Source organism: Protomyctophum parallelum (genome assembly GCF_964188405.1).
Source record: "Protomyctophum parallelum genome assembly, chromosome: 11".
In the NCBI taxonomy this organism is placed as follows: domain Eukaryota; kingdom Metazoa; phylum Chordata; class Actinopteri; order Myctophiformes; family Myctophidae; genus Protomyctophum; species Protomyctophum parallelum.
In genome coordinates this window covers 19,612,855-19,633,361 of record NC_139707.1, presented here as the reverse complement: position 1 = coordinate 19,633,361, position 20,507 = coordinate 19,612,855, and the positions used below count along the sequence as shown (strand labels likewise).

General features: G+C 40.3%; 3 protein-coding genes across 6 annotated transcripts in view; 1 reads left to right on the top strand and 2 right to left on the bottom strand.

The window, feature by feature from the left end:
* Window positions 1-1,065: 1,065 nt before the first annotated feature.
* LOC310867152 (uncharacterized protein) lies at window positions 1,066-3,952 on the bottom strand. Its single transcript, XM_083776992.1, has 2 exons — window positions 2,165-3,952; window positions 1,066-2,036 (listed from the first exon to the last, which is right to left on the bottom strand). Exons 1-2 carry the CDS (start codon window positions 3,665-3,667, stop codon window positions 1,878-1,880), a joined length of 1,662 nt encoding a protein of 553 aa, XP_083633118.1. The 5' UTR covers window positions 3,668-3,952; the 3' UTR covers window positions 1,066-1,877.
* On the top strand, window positions 3,339-13,540 carry pdk1 (pyruvate dehydrogenase kinase, isozyme 1). Of its 2 annotated transcripts, none has more exons than XM_083776993.1 (12): window positions 3,339-3,478; window positions 4,422-4,584; window positions 6,863-7,004; window positions 7,105-7,176; window positions 7,557-7,741; window positions 9,238-9,333; window positions 9,559-9,636; window positions 10,606-10,682; window positions 10,873-10,971; window positions 11,870-11,980; window positions 12,551-12,664; window positions 12,780-13,540. In XM_083776993.1, exons 2-12 carry the CDS (start codon window positions 4,467-4,469, stop codon window positions 12,918-12,920), a joined length of 1,233 nt encoding a protein of 410 aa, XP_083633119.1. In that variant the 5' UTR covers window positions 3,339-3,478; window positions 4,422-4,466; the 3' UTR covers window positions 12,921-13,540. The 2 variants fall into 2 exon arrangements, with proteins under 2 accessions (XP_083633119.1, XP_083633120.1); XM_083776994.1 differs by lacking the exon at window positions 3,339-3,478 and adding an exon at window positions 4,146-4,325.
* A 1,763-nt stretch (window positions 13,541-15,303) lies between these two features.
* Window positions 15,304-20,507, bottom strand: part of ppp1r9ala (protein phosphatase 1 regulatory subunit 9A-like A) — a 30,769-nt gene continuing 25,565 nt past the window's right edge. For 2 of the 3 annotated variants that reach the window (XM_083776262.1, XM_083776264.1), the window contains exons 17-20: window positions 18,431-18,547; window positions 17,383-17,571; window positions 16,632-16,809; window positions 15,304-16,582 (exon numbers count right to left, since the gene is read on the bottom strand). In XM_083776262.1, coding sequence (XP_083632388.1) covers window positions 16,651-16,809; window positions 17,383-17,571; window positions 18,431-18,547 — 465 coding nt within the window. In that variant the 3' untranslated portion in view covers window positions 15,304-16,582; window positions 16,632-16,650. The remainder of the gene's footprint in view (window positions 16,583-16,631; window positions 16,810-17,382; window positions 17,572-18,430; window positions 18,548-20,507) is intronic. The other variant, XM_083776263.1, reaches the window with a different exon arrangement.

The window sequence follows — 20,507 nt, the reverse complement described above, 5'->3', positions numbered from 1 at the left end:
TGTAGATATAGTTTACTTTGAACTAGTTTTATCACAATCATGTCTCTGAATTCCTGTAATGTACAGTTGGCAAATGTTGTTTATGTTTTGTATATATTTGAATACTTGAGGAAAATGTATATTTATTTTGTATTTGTTGAAGCAGATTGCAATTAGCCAAAGAGTATTTTTTATATCAGGGCTAGTTTTGAGTGAAACAAAGAAAGGGTACATTTTACTACTGTTTTTTGGAGTTGCACAGTATTACTTAGAAAGTACTTGCCGGGTAGACCAACTTATTCCTTTCATATTTTAAAATGGTGTGCCCATTTATTTTTTTCTATAAATGTACAGCATGTTTGGTGGACTTTTATGCATAATTTTATTTCTATGCAGGTTAGTTCCAAGCCCTTTGTTGGTTTGCAGCTATTAAGTTCTTTGTCAGCGCAGTGTTACATGAATGTAAAGCAATACATTATTTTATTTCAGTATTCCGAAACAAAAAGTCCTTAATGGACAGTATTAATAGAAACATAAGATTTACTATGAAATACTTCAGATTTCTAAAACATTCAATAACATCAATTCAGCTCTGTGGATTATTACACATTCACAGCATTGACATTTGGGTGATATCCATTGTACAGTATGTAGTCACTGTTTGTTTCATACCTCTTTCAATGAATCTAAAGGGAAGTTTATGCAGAACAACAAAGTTGTTTAAATTACCCTCAGAGAAATGTGACGGAAAATGAATGTCTCATCACTGTCGGTTCTTGAGATGTTAAATGAGAAAATAAAAATATTTCCAAGAACTCAAAAAGCAATGCATTTCAATTCCATTTAATTAAGCTGTCTTTCTTTCATGTTTAAAATAATCTGTACTGTACCTATTTCAGTGGTGGACAAAGTACTCGGTACTTGAGTCAAATTAATTCCTGGAAAAATATTACTCAACTACAAGTGAAAGTTTCTCTTGTTAAATTTGTAGCAGTAACTTTCCTCTTCTACACGTTTCCTGCGCAAGTGTTGACATTTTTACCAGGTAGACAAAATACAACTGCCCCAATCATATAAATTACATTGTTGACATACTCTACCATACAGATTGGACAATTTTTTTATTTTATTCATACAAAGAAGGTACATAGTATTAGTGGGGTTTAGTTTAAGTACTGGAGCATTTGCTTTTAAAAACTACTTAACGTTTACAAAAGTACGTATTACTTTATTTTTTTAATAATCAATGCATTGTTTACATTTCCCCAAAAAACATGTGAAAATGGCAGATCTACAAGCTCACAACATATTGCAGGCTTGTAGATGAGCCATTTGCACTATACCTGAAAAATACATCTGAACCATGTACTCCTTTCCCCTTCTTAGAAAAGTAGTTGAGTGAAAGACTCCACTACAAGTGAAAGTGCAAATACTCACTTTGACACTGCCTATAGGCCTATTTTTATTCTGTACAAAATGCATCATTACTGTAATAATAGAAAACCTTTTCTGCAGAAAATATATTTCAGATGGGATGTTACTCATTATGTGCTAGCAACTGTAGACATTATATCATGATATGCACATTTTTATTCAAAGAATGACTATTTTATTTATTCATAGTATTTATTATAAGCACAAACTGTATGTGAGAACAGACCAGAAAACTTTGTTTTCACAAAGTAAGCCTGATAAAACAAACTAATACCAACCACTGAAAGTTTACATCTTCAGGCAATAAGATGTCCAGTGTGATGAACAAGAACAACATCAAAAGCATAAAATGGAAGGTAATACAAGAATAACTGTAATGTGAAACATTAGAAAATCCATCCCTATTTCTGACTTATGACAAATATTTTGTTAAATCACAATAGTAGCTGTTAATTCCATCCAAATCAGTCAAATGTTATGCGAAATGTCTTCTCCTGTTCTTTGCGTTGGTTGTCGCACAGTTTGGACACATCTTCCACTCTCCTCTGAAGATGAACTGAATTCTGGTCAATCCACTGAAGTGAATCCATGTGGGCGTTGAGAATTTTGCAGATCTGCTGAAGCTAAGGAAAATACCAGAAGTTAATGTCACATATAACATTATGTATATACAACACACACACACACACACACACACACACACACACACACACACACACAGTACAACACAGAAAAATGTGACATCACTTACTGGGTCACTAGTATCTGCTGGGCCACTAGACGTGTTCAGGTGCTCAATGATCTCCTTCAGATCCTGTGACATCCTTTTGAGCTGTGCATCTACATTCTCTGCAAGCTTGTATGTTCTCTCACGCTCTTCATCTGCGTTCTGCATGTAAATGGTTCCACTCTGCTCTTTTACGGACTCCTCTAGTGGGGAAAGCAAGTCCTCCAGCTCCTTCTGTTGGGACAGGATGAAATCCAGTTCCTGGTTCAGTCGTCTCTGATCCAGTTTAACCTTTTCCATCTCCTTGTGCAGGGATGTAATCTTCTCTCCATTCTCCACCAGCATGCGGTCCCAGGCATTGACCTGGGTTGCCTGCTGCAGGAAATGTCTCTCTTGGTCCTCAAGCTCGAGACTCCACTTGTTGATGAGACCCTCCAGCTGGGCATAGGTCATCACCGGAGGAGCAGTGGTTGCCGTAGCAGTTATTGTACTGCTTGCAGTGGCTACAGGTTTGAGTCCGAGCGAAAATCCAGAAGCCACGCCAGTTGTAGCAATAGGAGCAACAGCAGCTGTAGAGGCAGGTGCAGAAGTGATGGTGGCTGCTCCAAGTGGCTTGAGCATGAAAGAGGAGCCCAGGATTCCTGCAGCTGCTGTAGTTGAGACAGGGGCAGTGGGTGCTGCTAAAGTTGCCGGTGCACCCAAGGGGAATCCAGTTGCTGCTGTCGCAGTGGCTGCTGTGACTGGCATAGCAAAAAGTGAAGAGCCAGCAGGGGCAGCCATGGAAGCTGGTACACTTGTTGCAGGCGCTGGGGTTGTTGATGGTTTGACGCCAAAACTAAACCCTCCACCTGGGGCTGCTGCTGTTAATGCGGGTGGTGCAGCTGTGGTCTGTGCTCCCAAGGTGAGAGTGGGAGGAGCACTGCTGCCAAAGGAGAACCCTCCACCTGCGGCAGCAGTAGGGGCTGCAGTGGTAGCCTGGACCTTTGGTGCACCAAAATTAAACCCTCCACCTAATGATAGGCCCCCGGATGGTGTTGCCATCATTGTTGCCGCAGTTGGAGCTTGAGGCTGCATTTGAGCTTGTGGTGCACTTCCAAAGGAGAACCCCCCACCTGCGGGGGCAGCAGCAGCAGTCTGCATGGAGAGACCACCGCCAAGTGCAAAGCCTGTACCAGAGGCAGGCGCAGCTGTGGAACCTAATGTCATCCCCGCTGGCGCGGCTGGCTGAGGAGTGGGTCCGAGATTGAATGTACCCGTCGGTGTCCCAAAAGAAAAGCCTCCTCCTGTTGCTGCTGCGGTGCTTTTTGCAGGAGTACCGAAGCTAAATCCTCCACCCGGGTTAGTGCTGGCGCCCTGGGCGGGCTGTGCAGCAGCGGCCGGGGTTCCGAATGAGAACCCGCCGCCCGGAGCTGCCGGTGTGGAGTTCGCCATACCAAATCCAGTGTTTGGGGGAGCGGCAGCAGCAGCTTTAGGGGTTCCAAATGTGAACCCCGTACTTGGGGCACCAAAGTTGAATCCACCACTCATTCTCTCCGAAGGACCGCGTCAAGCTTTGATGCGTTTACTTGTTTTCCGATTAGTTGTGTTCGCGTAGCTTTTGGCGGTCAACCGACCACGTTGGAAATCGCCGGTTTAAGCTGGAGCTTTAGGCACGGTATCCTGGATGGTTAACAGAAGTAAAAACTCAATAGTGTATTACCACGGGAAAAGACCTGGTGATCAAAAAACCCGGTAAACTTCGGGGAAACGTGGCTTGCAGAGCTAGCTTAAAACCGAAACAGGCATTTCTTCGGCTGACTAAGGGAAGTGACGCAATGTTGCAACCGGAAAGACTGAAGAAAGGTCGTCAAAGATCTTCAAAATAGAAATGATGCTGTTTCTCTCTGTCTCTCCCTCTTTTATATATGAGGCTAAACGTCGACGTCGTAAGAGCAAATCCGCAAATACGGAAGTAATCGCGGATGTGAAAGATGCGCTCTTCTATTCTTGCAGTCTTTTCCTGTCTCTGTTTACTTAGTTTAGTAGCACGAGCAGCAAACTGCCATATTTGAATGAGTAATTTACTTGTATTAACTTATGTTTACGTGGATTATGTAAGAAATAAATGAATGAGTACTAGGCTCTTTCGGAGCTACCTAATAACACAGTGCGATTTGCTGAAGTACTGTTAGCCGCGACCCCGCCAGTAAATGTCAACACTCAACAGTCTGTCTAGTCTAGCCGCAGGATTTTGTTGCGGATGTTGTCAACAATGAGCATTTATGATCTGTAATACATTCAGGGTATCGTCGTCATCCGGCAGTGAACCTACTCTAAATCAGCCAAGATGAGAATTTTCAGCTTTCTAAGGAGCAGTGTCTCCAAACTCTCCATAGGGAAGGACATCGACTATTACTCCAGATTTTCACCCTCTCCGCTTTCAATGAAGCAGTTCTTGGATTTTGGTAAGTGAAGTGGAATTAATCGCACAGAAATGCACACAGACGTGGCACAATATTGCACAGGTCAGCCTCAGACAACTCTGGGGAATGCGTAGCCCTCCAAGCAGAACCCAAATGCTACTGAAGTTTCTGACATTTTGACGACCCAGATAGCATTGGGTCCTGTTGCACTACTACCATGCCACCTGGTACACAGCCATTCTTAAACATAAACAACATGTTTAGCGCCTCTTCGCGCTCGGTGACGACATATTTCAGTGTGAGGCTTTCTGAATATGTAAAGTATAAGTACCCATACATCCCGCTGCGAATATCTCCTGTGGCGCGGAAGCCGTTAAGTATTTTTAATATATGTTTGCCCGATTTGGAAGCTTGGATTCTTCTCTTCCTTCCTTGTTTATTGACACCTCATTGTACCGCCTATCTGGCTAGCTAGTGGCGCTATAGCTATGACACAGCAGATCAGAGGCAGGGACATAGCCGCACAAGCCAACCGCACACCGGGAGGCGGTACAATAAACGGTAAACAAACAAGAAGAAATAAAGCGACCAAATCGGTCAAACAAAGATTAAAAATACTTAACGGCTTCCGCACCACAGGAGATATTCGCAGCGGGATGTATAGGTACTTAAAGTTACCGAATTCAGAATAACAAAGGCAAAAAAATGCCGTCACATGGCGCAGCTTCTATTTTAGAGAGAATGATTACTTCCGTGTTCTGGAATTTCCATACGAAAATATAGTTCTGACCAGGGACCCAACATAAAACTCATCAAAATTTCAGAAAAGCTTTATGTAGGGTCCCGAGAGGGGCTAGGGAATGCGTAGCCCCTTTCGGGACCCTCCATAAAGTTTTTTCTGAAATGTTGATTTCTGTGTCGTCAAAAATGTCAGAAACTTCAGTACCATTGGGTTCTGCTTGGAGGGCTAGGGAATGCGTAGCCCCTTTCGGGACCCTACATAAAGCTTTTCTGAAATTTTGATGAGTTTTATGTTGGGTCCCTGGTCAGAACTATATTTTCGTATGGGAATTCCAGAACGCGGAAGTAAAAATTCTCTCTAAGATTGAATCTGCAGGCCCAGGCCGTAGCGTAACGGTCTGGGCACCGGACTGGTGATCCAGTCGCGGTGTGCCGCGGGTTCGACTCCCGAACCCGACACGGCCTTTACCGCATGTCATCCCCCCATCTCTATCCCGTTTCCTGTCAGCCTACTATCTGTCCCTTAAAAAAACAATAAAAGGCGTAAGCCGCAAAAAAATATCTTAAAAAAAAAAAAAAAAGATTGAATCTGCGCCGTGTGACGGTCTTTTTTTGCTTGAGTTATTCTGAATTCGGGAACTTTAAGTACCTATACATCCCGCTGCGAATATCTCCTGTGGCGCGGAAGCCGTTAAGTATTTTTAATCTTTGTTTGACCGATTTGGTCGCTTTATTTATTCTTGTTTGTTTACCGTTTATTGTACCGCCTCCCGGTGTGCGGTTGGCTTGTGCGGCTACGTCCCTGCCTCTGATCTGCTCTGTCATAGCTATAGCGCCACTAGCTAGCCAGATAGGCGGTACAATGAGGTGTCAATAAACAAGGAAGGAAGAGAAGAATCCAAGCTTCCAATTCGGGCAAACATATATTAAAAATACTTAACGGCTTCCGCGCCACAGGAGATATTCGCAGCGGCATGTATGGGTACTTATACTAAACATATTCAGAAACGCTCACACGAAAAAATATCGTCACAGAGCGCGGCCAGGCGCTAAACATGTTGTTTATGTTTAAGAATGGCTGTGTACCAGGTGGCATGGTAGTGGTGCAACAGGACCCCATGGACTGGGTCGAACAAAATGTCAGAAACTTCAGTACCATTGGGTTCTGCTTGGAGGGCTAGGGAATGCGTATTGTATGACATACGTGACATTTAGCATATCAATAAGCAAGGCCGCTGCACAGTGTGCACACGCACTGCACACTGACTGTAAATGTAGCCGCAGTTTGCAACTCTAGATTTTGAAATTGCGGCTGTGTGTAAATGTAGTACACGCAAACATAGTGTGATACACATACATATATGGATGCAACTTAAGAAGTATAGTTTCTTTGTTATTGTTGTATGTATGAGATCACATACATTCTAGGGCTATTGTTGTTATTGCTGCTACAATGTTGAGTCACAAAACCCAAATTGTACTCTTGTGTATAATTAAGATGCAACATTGCCAATCTTGAATGTCACTGATATTTCTGAATACGTGTGCTCACACATATTTTATTTTAAATATCTCTCAGGCTCAGAAAATGCATGTGAGAGGACGTCATTCGCCTTCCTTAGACATGAGTTGCCTGTAAGGCTGGCAAATATCATGAAAGAGATCAGTTTGTTACCTGATAACTTATTAAGGACCCCGTCAGTTAGTTTGGTGCAGAGCTGGTACGTGGTTGTCTCCATTTTCTCAGTCATTACTTTACCAATATTGGCCTGTCAGTGCCAGTGCATCGATATTGAAGTGTGTGTTTGTCTACCCACTTAGGTATGCACAGAGTCTCCAGGATATTATTGAATTTAAAGACAAAAATGCAGATGATGAGAAAGTGACACATGGGTAAGTTGTTTAAAAATATTAAACAATCTATTTTCATTCACTGCTTCTTATGACTTCGATGAATACGCTTTATTATTTTTCATGGCTCAGTGATGTAAATAGGTTTTCAATGTAATGAGTCCCGGGATGCAGGGATGGTCTTTTAGATGAGTCCCAGGGACATTTTATGAGTCCCACATTTTTTTTAACAAATTGCAGCATTTAACTCCCATTTACGTGTATTATTTTTACTGTACATGCTGAGTACAGTAGTGCATCCCGTGGATGCAAAGGTCGTTGTTTTATTGCGTACCTTAACTATAAACAGCATTTTGGGATGCAAAATGCACCCTATTTTATTCCCTGTGGCTGTAACCATTATTTTATCTGGGTTTATGTAGCTTTACAGATGCAGTCATAAAAATCAGGAACCGCCATAATGATGTCATTCCAACTATGGCTCAGGGAGTTGTGGAGTACAAGGATGCCTATGGTACAGACCCAGTTGTCAGCCAGAACGTTCAGTATTTTCTGGATCGTTTCTACATGAGTAGAATATCTATCAGAATGCTGCTCAACCAGCATAGTGAGTATTCATGACATCATTTATGTTTTCATTATTCTTATTTGTCAGCTACTAATTCTTCAAATATGTTATTGTTATCCTACTGTAAGTGCACAAAATCGTGTGTGTTTGTCTGTCTGTCTTTCGCGCATCGTGCCTGACATAAAAGGGACAACTTAAGGATAGATAGACACATACAGAGATCTCTGAGTCCATGGACATAAAAGGGACATAGGAGGCAGACAGACTGATACAGATATCTATGGTCTTCAAAGGGACACAGACAGACTGGTACAACAGGTACAATGCATATGCGTGACAATGCGTACAACGGGTATTGCATAACTGGGTCGGGCATGTATACCATTTAGACATATTTTAGTTGTCTAATAGCCTGAAAAAAGCTCAGTGAGATCATGGGATGCTATGCCCATCTTTTCTGAAGTTTTCATAGTAACATGTTTCTTATGGATAGAAAGTCTATCTATATCCAATATTCTATCATAGAATATATTCCCCAGGTTGACATTTTGTTCGTAAAGGTACTTAGTCTGGTTTTACTGTGCTGTATATTCTCCGTTTTAATTTAACTCTGAGAGAGTGTAAGAATTAAGAGTTAAACAAGTTGTATGGCACAAGAGATGTGCAATTGTGCATACTTATGATCATAGATATTTCTGTAACATTTGTGTTGAATTGATGGTTATATTTAGGGACAATTCTTTTTTTTCTTTGGTTATCAATCCCCTAGGGCCTAAACCATTGTGATAATTTAACCACTTAACACCAATATACTTTGTTGACTGGGGTGACTGTGGGGTCTCTAGGGCTCTATACTTGTGACACGATGTATACTAGTACATTGTGAGGATGTCAAAGTTCATGTGGTTAAGGAACCAAGGACACCTGAACACTTTGAATTTGCTCAATAAAGATACAGTTTAACATGCAACATTTCAGGGAGCTCGGTTGGCGCACTGGTAAAGCACCACCGAAAGCTGTGAATACTAATCCACCATGGTGCATCTGGCTTTGTTAAGCGTCTATACTAACACAATTGGCCTGTGTTCGGGGGAGGGAACCCGGGAAAGGACATGTGAGGTGATATATGTCACTGTACGAACTCCTACGGGCTGGCAGCAGGGAGTGTAGGGCAGGCAGGAGTAGGACGAAGGCTCTACGTCTTCCCGGTGGGGGCTCCTCACTGGCAGGTGAGTCAGTAGGATACAACAATAGTGACAACACACAAATGTGTGTGGGGAAGAACTAAATTGTGGAGAAAAATGGATTAAAAGCATAAAAAAAACATTTCAGTCGAGACTCAAAGATGCCTGAAGAAGGTCCTTGATGGAAATGTTGTGTAATGCCTATTACATTGTATCTTTATTGAACAAGTGAACACGAGAGTGCACATGGTCAAATTCCTTAAATGAACACTTAACTGCCGTTTATTTGCAAATGGTAGATTACTCTAATCCTGCCTCTAAATAATCACAACCCTGCTTCTGTCATTCCAGCATTGCTCTTTGGTGGGAAGGTTAAGGTGAATCCTGCACACCCTAATCAAATTGGAAGTATTGATCCAAACTGTTCTGTCAGTGAGGTGGTCAAGGGTGAGTTTTGTTATGGTAGACACAGTCATTGATGCATTTTTATGAATTGCATTTTTATAGTGCTTTTCCAAGTGCTCAAAGTGCTTTACAATGGTTAATTAATTCATACATAAATACATTCATTCAAACATTGTTATTATTAATAGTATAATAATATTGTATTGTAATCTACTGTATTGGTGCTTAAAGTGAAGTATCGATATATATTGCCTTTTTATTTTTCAGATGCATATGAAAATGCAAGAAACCTTTGTTATCGGTATTACATGAACGCTCCAGAGCTGGAGCTGGAGGAATTCAATGGTATGCGCTTACACTTGATTTGATTTATTTGATGTTATGATTAAAAGAAAAACACATGGTACATGCTTCTCATAGAAACGTCTAAAGATAATACACAGAGTCTGCAACTTATTTCCATTATGAACGTACTTGTTTTTTGTCCTTCCATTTCCATCCTTTAAATTCAATCTATAAAAAAGGTTACTCGGCAACCAAACCTGTGTCCATCATGTATAGTCAAATAGTCTAGTGCATATCCTGCATTACTTGAAAGCAATACTGCACTTTGTTGCTAAAGTTACTTTAGTTATATCTGTATTGCCCTATAAAAACGCTGTTAAACCATATAGATGCAATTTGGTCGGTTATTTCTCCTTATTTCTTTCTTTAATATTAATTGGTATTGTATTGTATTTTATTTTATCGTGTATTGCACATTCGTGGAATGAGCAACACAGCTAAACATGGTTGGTATTCACAGTTTCTTTGAGTTGATTAGTTGATTAGATGATTGCACTCTCCCACAGTAATAAAACAAAACATATTGACCATTTTTACACTTTATTAATTTTACACTCAGTGTAGGGAAGTTGGGAACTCTGTAGCGTCTTGAAGATCCATACACAGCCACAACAGCTGGGGCACCTCCTTATGGTGGTCATCACCGACCTAGCCACATTTTTAGTTGTGTTGCTCATCCACAAATGCTGGTCCTTACAAGCTGTAAATGATATAAAATACAATAACAAATGGTATTAATAAATGGGAGAAATAATCAACCAAAGTTAAGTTTCCAGATTTGTTGTATGCTTGTTTCCTAATGTAATGTATTACACTGTCTGCCTGTTCTGCTTTTCTTTTTAAATATCTTTTTATGAATGTGTGGATGTAAACCCAGCGTATTAAGTTACATTCACATGTAATGTCCATTAATATACAGTGCCTGTCTGTCTGCCCAATATAAATAATAGTTCACTTTTGTTCCAACAGTAAAGGAAGAGGGGAAATCCCTAACTGTAGTCTATGTTCCATCCCATCTGTATCACATGGTGTTTGAACTGTTCAAGGTAGGAAATCGTTTTTTAGAACGTACCTTTCCTGCAGAAAATTGCACATTGCTTTTCTGATGTCATAATCAGTACATAATGTTTTTGGGGCAAAGTTAGCATTTTCATGTTGTTGGTACCACACAGTACTGTCTCCTATGATGAAAAAGAGATAATTTGATCATTTTGACTGTTGTCTCCAATGTTCTAGAATGCCATGAGAGCCACTATGGAGTTACATGGGGACTCTATAGAGTATCCTCCCATCCATGCTCAGGTTGCTCTCGGAACCGAAGACCTGACTGTCAAGGTACGGCTCCAAAACTGTGGAATGCACTTCCCATTGCAGTCAGAACTGCAGCAAAACCCACCTTTTCAGACTCCATCATGGCCCATAGCACTTACCCTACCCCCTTAGATAGCATTTCTGTAGACTTAGATAGTATTTGATACAGACTTATACCATGTTATGTAGACAGCACAATAATTGCATCGTATGTAGTCATAGCACGTCATAGTACATATGTATAGCATAGTATAGTATATATGTATAGTTTATATGTATAGTTTCATTATATAGATATTCCACTGTTACTTTCTTAGCTTACGCATGTTTCATGATGAATGCTTTTTATGTGATGTATTCCCATGCTTTTTTGTTCTTTGTTCTTGCTTAATGTAAGTCGCTCTGGATTAAGAGCGTCTGCTAAATGCCTAAATTGTAAATTGTTCATTCCATCCTTATTCTTTACACTCAGGGTTGGTTCATTCTAATTTGCTATTTCTCTCCTAGAACTAACCTTGTGTGGATTTAATTCCAAACTGACCTGTGTGACCAGTCTAGGTCACGCCAACTAGGAAGTGGTTTCTGGTTTGTGCCACTTGTTCCCTCACCTGAATGCTAATTAGAGTAACAGTAACTAGTCTTGTCTCACCAGTCTCTACAAGTTAAAATAAAACACCACTCTAGAACAGATCAGAATACTGCAAAAGGAGTTGATTACAGTCTGGGCTAAAGTAACTAACTGTTGTCCAACAGTAACAAAAAACAGCAAGGGCTCCGGTAGTCCTGTCCTGGCCACACCAATATTGGAAAGAGACATGACGGTGCAAAGTTTTTAAGAAGACAGCACACGCACGGTTTGGATGTTGTGCTGACTGTTTGCTGATAAGTCTATTTGTTGTAATGTGTTGAATCTCTTCCTCAGGTGAGCGATCGCGGTGGAGGGGTGCCACTAAGGAAGATTGATAGACTGTTCACATATACCTACTCCACTGCCCCACGGCCCAGTATGGAGCCATCACGTGCTGCTCCTCTGGTGAGTTGTTTGATCTTCCAGAAAGAAATTGGATTTCATTCAATCCAGTTCGATTTGAAAATCAACTTACAGAAACTTGAAAACCTGCTTAAATTAGGTAATGCAATACATGTGTACTTGTGTAGTTAATATTATCATGTGCTGTAATTTAATAGTCCTTTGAAGAAAAGACAGATTTGCAAGACATGTATTGACATCGGTATGCAGGGCTGAACAATATGGACAAAATGGATTTGAATTACGATATTACTGTTAAAATGTCATATTCTATATTTTATGTTGCAACATTGAAAACTAATTATTATTCCAAAAACTGCATAATAAGTCAATATCACTCACGAGTCACGATATATCAACGATATATTGACGATATATCATATTGCAATATCGTTGCCTTTTTGCTATACTGATATTGCGCATACCTCTAACAATAGGATAACGTGCAGCCTTATCGGTATTGTACTTTTAATATAACCATAAATATCACACCACTTTCGGCTGTGGAATATATTTGATATGCCTTTTGATTTATAGGATAATAACATGGTTGTCTCTTACCTTTTACTAAAGGCTGGCTATGGGTATGGTCTACCAATCTCAAGACTCTATGCAAGGTACTTTCAAGGGGACCTAAAGCTGTACTCCATGGAGGGCTATGGCACAGATGCTGTGATCTACATACGGGTAAGTCAGTATTACATCAACTATGTGCATGTCTCTTTTACAACCCTTTCTTCCTTTTTAATGCGTTATTTATTAACTGCATTTTCCCAAAACAATAACTCCAAAATGTGTGTAGGCTCTATCTACAGAGTCCATTGAGAGGTTACCTGTATACAACAAGTCAGCTTGGAAACACTATAAGACTATCCAGGAGGCAGATGACTGGTGTGTACCAAGCAAGGAGCCAAAGGACATGACAACATTTCGTAGTTTTTAGACGCATGGGTCTACAAGGGAAAACAGTTGTTTTACACTGGATTGGTGTGCAGCGAAGGAAAGATGCTGTCTCCTCTCTTTTGTTTTATTAAAGCTGTTGCATTGAGCTCTGCTCAAATGTCCTTCTCCTTATACAGAGCTAAGGAGATGTGCCACACATTTCATAAGAACAATACGTTTTTTTATGTTAAACATTTTAGAATAGAGGAAAGCAAAGAAAAACTTTTTTATGCTCAGCTGTTTTGATTGATATGGCATGATTGCTTTTCTGCTTTTATTTTGGAAACATTTGTGCAGTATTTACATTCTTCATACAGTATTTATTCTGTATGTGTGTGGATTGTATTTTGTCGTCTTATGCCTGGTCAGAGGTTTAAGAATAGGAAACAGGTATTCAACTAAGCTATATTGTATTTAATGGTTCAAGTTTTAAGTCATTGAGGTAGTTTTCCAGATGCAAATGACGTAGCAGTTGCTGCTGAAAACACTCTTTAAAAGACTTTCTTAAGGAGGTAATATTAGATCTCACCTTGTTACATATTACCATTCCGATTCCATACAGTATTGTTGAATGGAGCATATGGGGGACTTACTTGTTGACAATAAAAAAATCAACCTAAATCTAAATGCACCATGTCTCTGTCTGTGTACGGCTGTAATGCACGTAACTTGAGAGTTATGTCGCCCCACCGACTTCAAATTCGACACACGTGACACGTTCCACAACCCCACAGGGAGTGCAGTCAGTGCCCGGTATCAAGTCCGTCGGACCCACGGTTGTCCAGAACTGCTACAAAAGGTCTCTGCCCAGGCTCCATATATGGAGCTGGCCTGTTCTGACCACAACACTCATATTTGGGCATGCCTGACCGAACTCCATATATATTGTGAGCACTGAGTGGACACCAACACACAAGGCACTGTTTAGACTGGGCCACCACGGCCGTTTATTATAGGATAAATGCGCTTTTTTGCGCGTGGCATTAAATGCAACTCAAAATGTCATTAATGAACAAAAACTCCGCCTCTTCTCAGGCGGGGGTCTAGTTAGGGTCCTCTTCCCTAACGGGCTTAGTGCGCCCTATTATATGTCTCACACTCTGTCCCCGGGTTTGACAGGTGCCTCGGTTTCCTGGTCAGTACTCTCCCGGGGAAGTGGAACTTTCATCAGTTATAATTCGTCCGGGGTAGCGGGTTACCTATATAGGAAGAGAATAGGCTTTTAATATCATGCTCACATCAATGTAGACATGCCTGGTGTCGTGGTGCGAGAGGATGAGTGAGATGTCGCTTACCGCCAAGCATACCCGAACTGTCCCTGTCAGCTGCAAGTGGGGAATGAGCGCAGTGGCAGACATCTCTTTCCTTTTAACCTGGCGTAGGCACGTGCACTTGGCCTTGAGCCAATAGGTGCACTTGGCCTTGAGCCAATAGGTAGGCGGGGTAGTACAGTATGTCTGCTCGATGACGAGGCCGAGTGGGCGTGTCCTCCTTGGCCACGCTCCTCCCCACTGGCTGTCTTGGCTATTATTATGCTTACCTGGCGGGTGGTTGCCTTTCCCACAATATGAATAAAGGACAAGGAGACAGACAGAGATTTCCATATATGGGCATAAAAGGGACATACAGATGGGTGGAACGGGTACAACGGGTATTGCATAGCTGTGGGGCATGGATCTCCAACTTCCATTGTTACTGACTGCACTACAGCTGGGCACCAGTCTAGTTAACTAAGTGTTGATCCATGCTATTTATAAATGAGACTTCTCTGACTTTCATTGTCTCCCTTATTCAACTGAAGGCAGGCTCCGTGAGGCAAGTGACCAGATAGCAGCTGTCTCTCAGAATTGCTCTATATTGGGTACCTGGTGTTAAAACCAGTTAGTGCACTGACCATAATGATCCTTGTGAGTCACTGAGTGTGTACCTGGCTTCTTGTGAAGTCTCTCATGCCTCTCAAGTTTCCTGTCTATGCTATCTAAAGAAAAAGCATAAAAAATATTCCCAAAACAAGCTCTAAATATGCTCATATTGAGTACATGCCATTGCCCTTGACCAAAGGCTGGAGCTAACACTTCAGTGGCCTAGGGCAGGTAATTTTGTTCTGCAGTTACTTGTGCCAGCCATGTGTTAAACGTCTGAGTTTGTGGATTTCCGTTGTTAGCCCAGAATATGGATGCTAGATTAAAGTTCAATGCTGATACAAAATTGAGAGTAACTGGAAATATATGTTAAATGAAAAATAATCTGAACTTAATGGGGATAAAAAAATAAGTATAATCCAACACAGTAGCCTTGTAGAACTAATACTCTTTCCAGAACTGACAAGCCAAAACATGTGTAAATGTATCTACAATGAAGACAGGAGGATATGACTGCATCTCTTAAAGTGAAAATTAGTTTATTGATGCTGCTTTTACTGTAGTGTATACTGTACCAATAAATCTGGTTCTGTCTCAAGAGGCAAACCTTCTTGCAGTCCACCAATTTACTATATACAAATTAAATTGTGCTCAAATTGCAACAAGACAAAAAGGAAGGGTTTTGTTTTGCGATAGACACTTGTGTTCCTGAACATTCATTCACAAATACACACAAATCTTGGTTCCTTACTCAGAAGATTCCTCGTCACAAGTACATCTCATTTTTCACAGACCAGTACGGTGTAGCAGACCAGCATGTGTATAATTAACTTGGTACCATTTCATAAATGCAATTTGTTAAGTTGCATTGCACCACAGTGTAGTTATACGTACTGTATATGTATTTTCTTTTATCTACGACCGTGTTTCTCACTGAAAGTAACTTGTATTCTGATGGAAAAACACTATTTTCGTGAACGTAAGTTATGTTGTAGTCCCCTATCTTGACACAGTTGAAGCAGCATTCCCGTCTTCACTACATGATTTTTTTCCCTCTCCATTCAGCACAAATGTTCTCATTCTTGCTATTCTACTTAGTAGAAAAACAAATACAGTATAAAATTAACCTTAATCATATTTCCATTTTTCTTTTCAAATGTTATGCAGTTAATAGGCACATGTATAAAACATTTATACACTTAAAAACCATCTCACCCCTTGAAGCTTAAAAGACAATATAGTGCTTTTATCTTTTTACTGTACAATAGCTGTTCTTGCAAAAAAGATCTGTACAGTACATGGCTACAGGCAGGTTATACTAGCAAAAATAAAATATAAAATGTTTAAAAAGCAGTATAGTATATTTATTTTACTTCCATATGTAAAGGTGTGTCTCCCTCAACTACATTTCATTTTATTTATAGCCTATAGCTTTATAGTGGTACAAAATAAACAATGTTAGGTCACATACCCAACATTTGTCACCTCTCTCCTCAGCCTTATTATAGTATAGTCACAATTTAAATGGTTTAATCAGAGGCGTTAAAGTGTTAATCATGTGTAAGGAGTGACTGAGAAGGAAATGGTGCCTGGCACTGTATAATAGCAAAAGGAAATAGTCACATCCATTATGAGCCATGGCTGATCAACATGGCCTATTTGGCCTATAGTCATTAGTGGCATTTAAACATGTGCCTTTGATAGAAGCAAATGGCGCATGTGCAACATTGGCGTGTAAAAGAAGTGTCTTAGTGTCCAGCTGAGACCTTTCAGACTGTGCTAGGAACAGCTCAGCAGACAGTCTGTCCAGCTGAGACCTTTCAGACTGTGCTAGGAACAGCTCAGCAGACAGTCTGTGCTAGGAACAGCTCAGCAGACAGAGTCTGTGCTGGCAGGCAGCCTGCCACTCCGCCGAGCCTCTTTCTCTCTCTTCTCCTTCTGCTTCTCCAGCTTCTCCTGGGCCTTGCGCATATCCTTTAGCTTCTTCTTGATGGTTGAACGGTCACTCTGACTGGACACGCCAAGGGCCTGACAGAAACAAAACAAAAAAACAGAGTTAGGATGGAAAATAACGCTGCTGTATGGATTCCGTGTTTTGAAATAAGTGCGACATACCGATAAGTGTGTCTGTTGTGAGAATGAGGCTGCAACAGCTGGCAGTGTGCTTTTCAGCAGTATTTAATTTAATTAAGTGTGAGGTAATCGTGTCATGCAAGTGTATGTAACTATCCCAGACATCAAACTTTCTAGTTGGTAACGTGATCTTGCCCAATTAGAAATTTGCCAGAAACCTTGGGCTGACCACAAACCAAATATATATATATCCATACTTGATTGATATGTGTCATGTTACGATTTAACAGTGCTGATTTTCCATATAATTTCTCATTTATGTCCTTGATACACAATAATATACTGTACATCTCCCTCTGCTGTTGCAGAGATGGTTTTGGCCACATGGTGGCAGTCAAAGGAAAATCCTGATCAGAGGAAGATTACTTGCAGAATGAATTGGGTTGTTTTTGTACAGGATATTTGATATAAAGAGCTCCATCTTTATTTAGGAAGTTTAGTGGTCTAGCAATTGTGCTGATATTTCACCTTCAATTTGTCACTGTCCAGATACATGAGCTGCTGGCCATCCACTCCCTTGGCTGTGAACTCTGGTGTGTATTGGTCCATATTCATGCCCATCAACCAATGACAGACTTGCTGATTAGTCCACTCAGTGACAGGCCGGTTTTGCCATTGATAGTCCTTTCCTGTAGGCAGTGGTTCGTCATCCAAGGTCTGTAGAACAAAGGGAGATAAGAGAAGCACATAATCAGAAAACAGTGTTGACTGACTGACACACCAACTTACATTTTCAGAACTTTCCCAACTTTTGTTGTGCTAAATAGAACATTTCTAAATGTGTAAAACTGAAAATGTAACTTGGAAATGTAAATGATACATTTTATTTCAATAGGGATCACCACCACCACCAAATATACATCAAACAATCATGTGTCAAGATTCATTAGGGGAAAATGGGTTATAAAGTATTTATTTTGGGCAAAATAAAGTTAAAATAATGTTTTTGTTTTTAAATAATCTTGGTCAGTGAATACTTTATGATACTAACCACAGCAAGGGGCGTCTGTAGAGTTGTTTAACAGTTGTCAAAAATAGGGCACACTAACTTCCCCCCATGTGAAATATGTGTATAAAAACATGCATGGAATGGTGCTAAGAACATGCATTGCATGCTAGTTTGTGGTTGAACTATGGATGAGGAACACACTGGGAGCATGTCAAAATACGAATTCTACTGTAACTTGCATACATTGAATGATTTTCAGAGAAATAATTACCTGAAATTTCAGCAACTGCACATATATTTGGACATGCATAGAAATACAAAGGCTCTATGAAAGCTTGACACAACACTAAGCACCAACTAACAGTACACTACACCTATTCTATGGCAAAATGACGTCAACACATGCATGCACCTCTGTGCTCTTCTCTTCATTCATTATATAAAATCATAGCCATGAGAAGGAAGGATGGGGGACAACTCAAAGAGCATGCTTGAGAATGTCTGCTTTCAGACACATCCAAGCATCCCACACAGCTTTTGTTGCTGTGCAACAAAGAGAGCACTCACCTCATTGGAAGAGAAGGTTAAAGTGTGTGAGCGCCCAGACAGATTGGGTTCAGCGACTAACCCTGAGATGTCTGAACTGGGGCTGCCAGGGTTAGAATCATCTATGACTGACAAACTCTGGAACAAGTGGAGACAAGGAACGCGTTAACTAGACCAGTGGTTTTCAAACCTTTTCAAGTCAAGGACCCCCAAAATAATATGAAATTGGCCACGGTCCCCCATCTGAAAATATTTTGAGGGAGGAACCCCCCCCGATACAAAATTAGAATTGTTAAAATGTTTCACAATTTCAGGATTTATTTTTTAAATAGCATATCTACAAGATCACATCATCAGTTAGGATTGGAGTTCTGGTAAATTATCCTAGTATAGTCTGAAACATTATGCTTACATTAGGTCAGTTATTGTTATCATTATCATCAGATGGGGATTATAGAAGATAATACATAAAAATAGGTACTGGTCAAAACCCAACACCATCCCACCAACAACAGAACTACTTCAACAACTCAAACTACAATGACAACTGCTACTTCTACAGAAGGAATATGTCACACAATATTGGGTATGGGGTAATGTATTACATGAGTATTATTAGGTGAAAGTTAATGCATGCAAAGTATAATGATACAATTAAATGTACAAGTTAAACCCACAACTGACAGAGATTAGGCTTAACAAGGAGAATATCATCCAAACCAGGACTACTGCAACCAGGCCATTCTGTTTTCACACAAACGGAAAATTAGATGATTGTTGAGGTATCACTACCACATACCCACTTCTACACTACTGTCACACAGACAATAATTTGTTTGAGATTAGCATCCTAGATGTGAATCTAGAAATCACAAAATGACATGCATTAGTAATAATCTACCAGCTGCTCTAAAATCAGGGGGTAAGAAAAAACTAATACAGGACACACAAAAAAATTATACTGTACCAAATCTAATGAGCGACTGAATAGAGAGGACCAGGAGAGATTTGTCTGTTTAAGAGAAGGACCGTTTAGTAAGAGGTATGTTCCTTTCTCAGTAGACAGTGCGTAACTTTAAACTGCCAATGGCCATTTTCACACAGTGGCCATTTTTCTCTGACATCATACTCAGAGCGTTGCGAATATGGTCAATATAGAGGCAGAAATAGAATTGAGAGATTTCTGAATGCCTTGAACCCAGTATGTGGGACCGCCGACCCTTCCCTGGCCGCCATGACAGTCAGCCACACATTTAACCAAAAGTATTAGAGGCACCACTGGGATAGCTTACTTACTGCCACTGGATCCTACTCTCACGCTTAATGACTAACATATGGTTGAAGCTATTCTAGTCTATCTGGGTGTAGCTCTTTGTAAAATATTTAGAAATGTTGTGTCTAAGAGAAACTCATAGTACTGGAACATGGAAATGAAGACACCCGTTACACATACTCGTTTTCATCAGGACAAAAATGTTCTGCGATAATGGACTAAATTCAATGACTTTGACTTGTGCTGGTCAACTCAATAGGTCAGGTAACTGACATGGGACAGCCTGGCGTTTCTTTTTCTTCGAATCAGTTGTGGAAACATCACTCAAATGTCTAAATTACAGGTTCACTGGCCTTGATTTTTGCCTCAGAGCAAATCCTTTCTTTAAAATAATCCAGTGTCTGGTGAACTGTTCCTGAGAAAACCATGAGACATTTTGAATCATTAAAGCATGCCTTATGCTGGGAATGACTGTTGACTTAATGTTGAACTGTAGTTTCCGGTTTGTGAGTAGTTACATTTATTACATTTCGTCATGAAGCATTTTTTTGTGGCATGTTGCCCATTGAAATACACATATTACACATTCAGGTCTCACTTGAATGTGTAAATATATTTAATTATAAATAGATGTGCAAAGCTAATTGACTGGTCTATTGAACAGTGCTCACCCTATAAAACGTTTAATAAATACTTACTAGTCATTTAAACTATTATTTATAATCATAATTGCAATTACTTTCTGTGAAAAACATTATTTTTAAATTAAAATCTCACAGCCATAGTGCAGCTCGCCTTCAACTTCCTGAAGTACTCAAGGTAACT

What these genes read in the sequence shown, in the direction of transcription:
- LOC310867152 (XM_083776992.1), bottom strand. Translation starts at nt 3,667, where the DNA reads ATGAGTGGTGGATTCAACTTTGGTGCCCCAAGTACGGGGTTCACATTT. An exon ending in CAGCAGATACTAGTGACCCA is followed by an intron (nt 2,037 to 2,164) that starts GTAAGTGATGTC and finishes TATTTTCCTTAG; the next exon opens with CTTCAGCAGATCTGCAAAAT.
- pdk1 (XM_083776993.1), top strand. Translation starts at nt 4,467, where the DNA reads ATGAGAATTTTCAGCTTTCTAAGGAGCAGTGTCTCCAAACTCTCCATA. An exon ending in CCGAAGACCTGACTGTCAAG is followed by an intron (nt 10,972 to 11,869) that starts GTACGGCTCCAA and finishes TCTCTTCCTCAG; the next exon opens with GTGAGCGATCGCGGTGGAGG. An exon ending in ATGCTGTGATCTACATACGG is followed by an intron (nt 12,665 to 12,779) that starts GTAAGTCAGTAT and finishes AAATGTGTGTAG; the next exon opens with GCTCTATCTACAGAGTCCAT.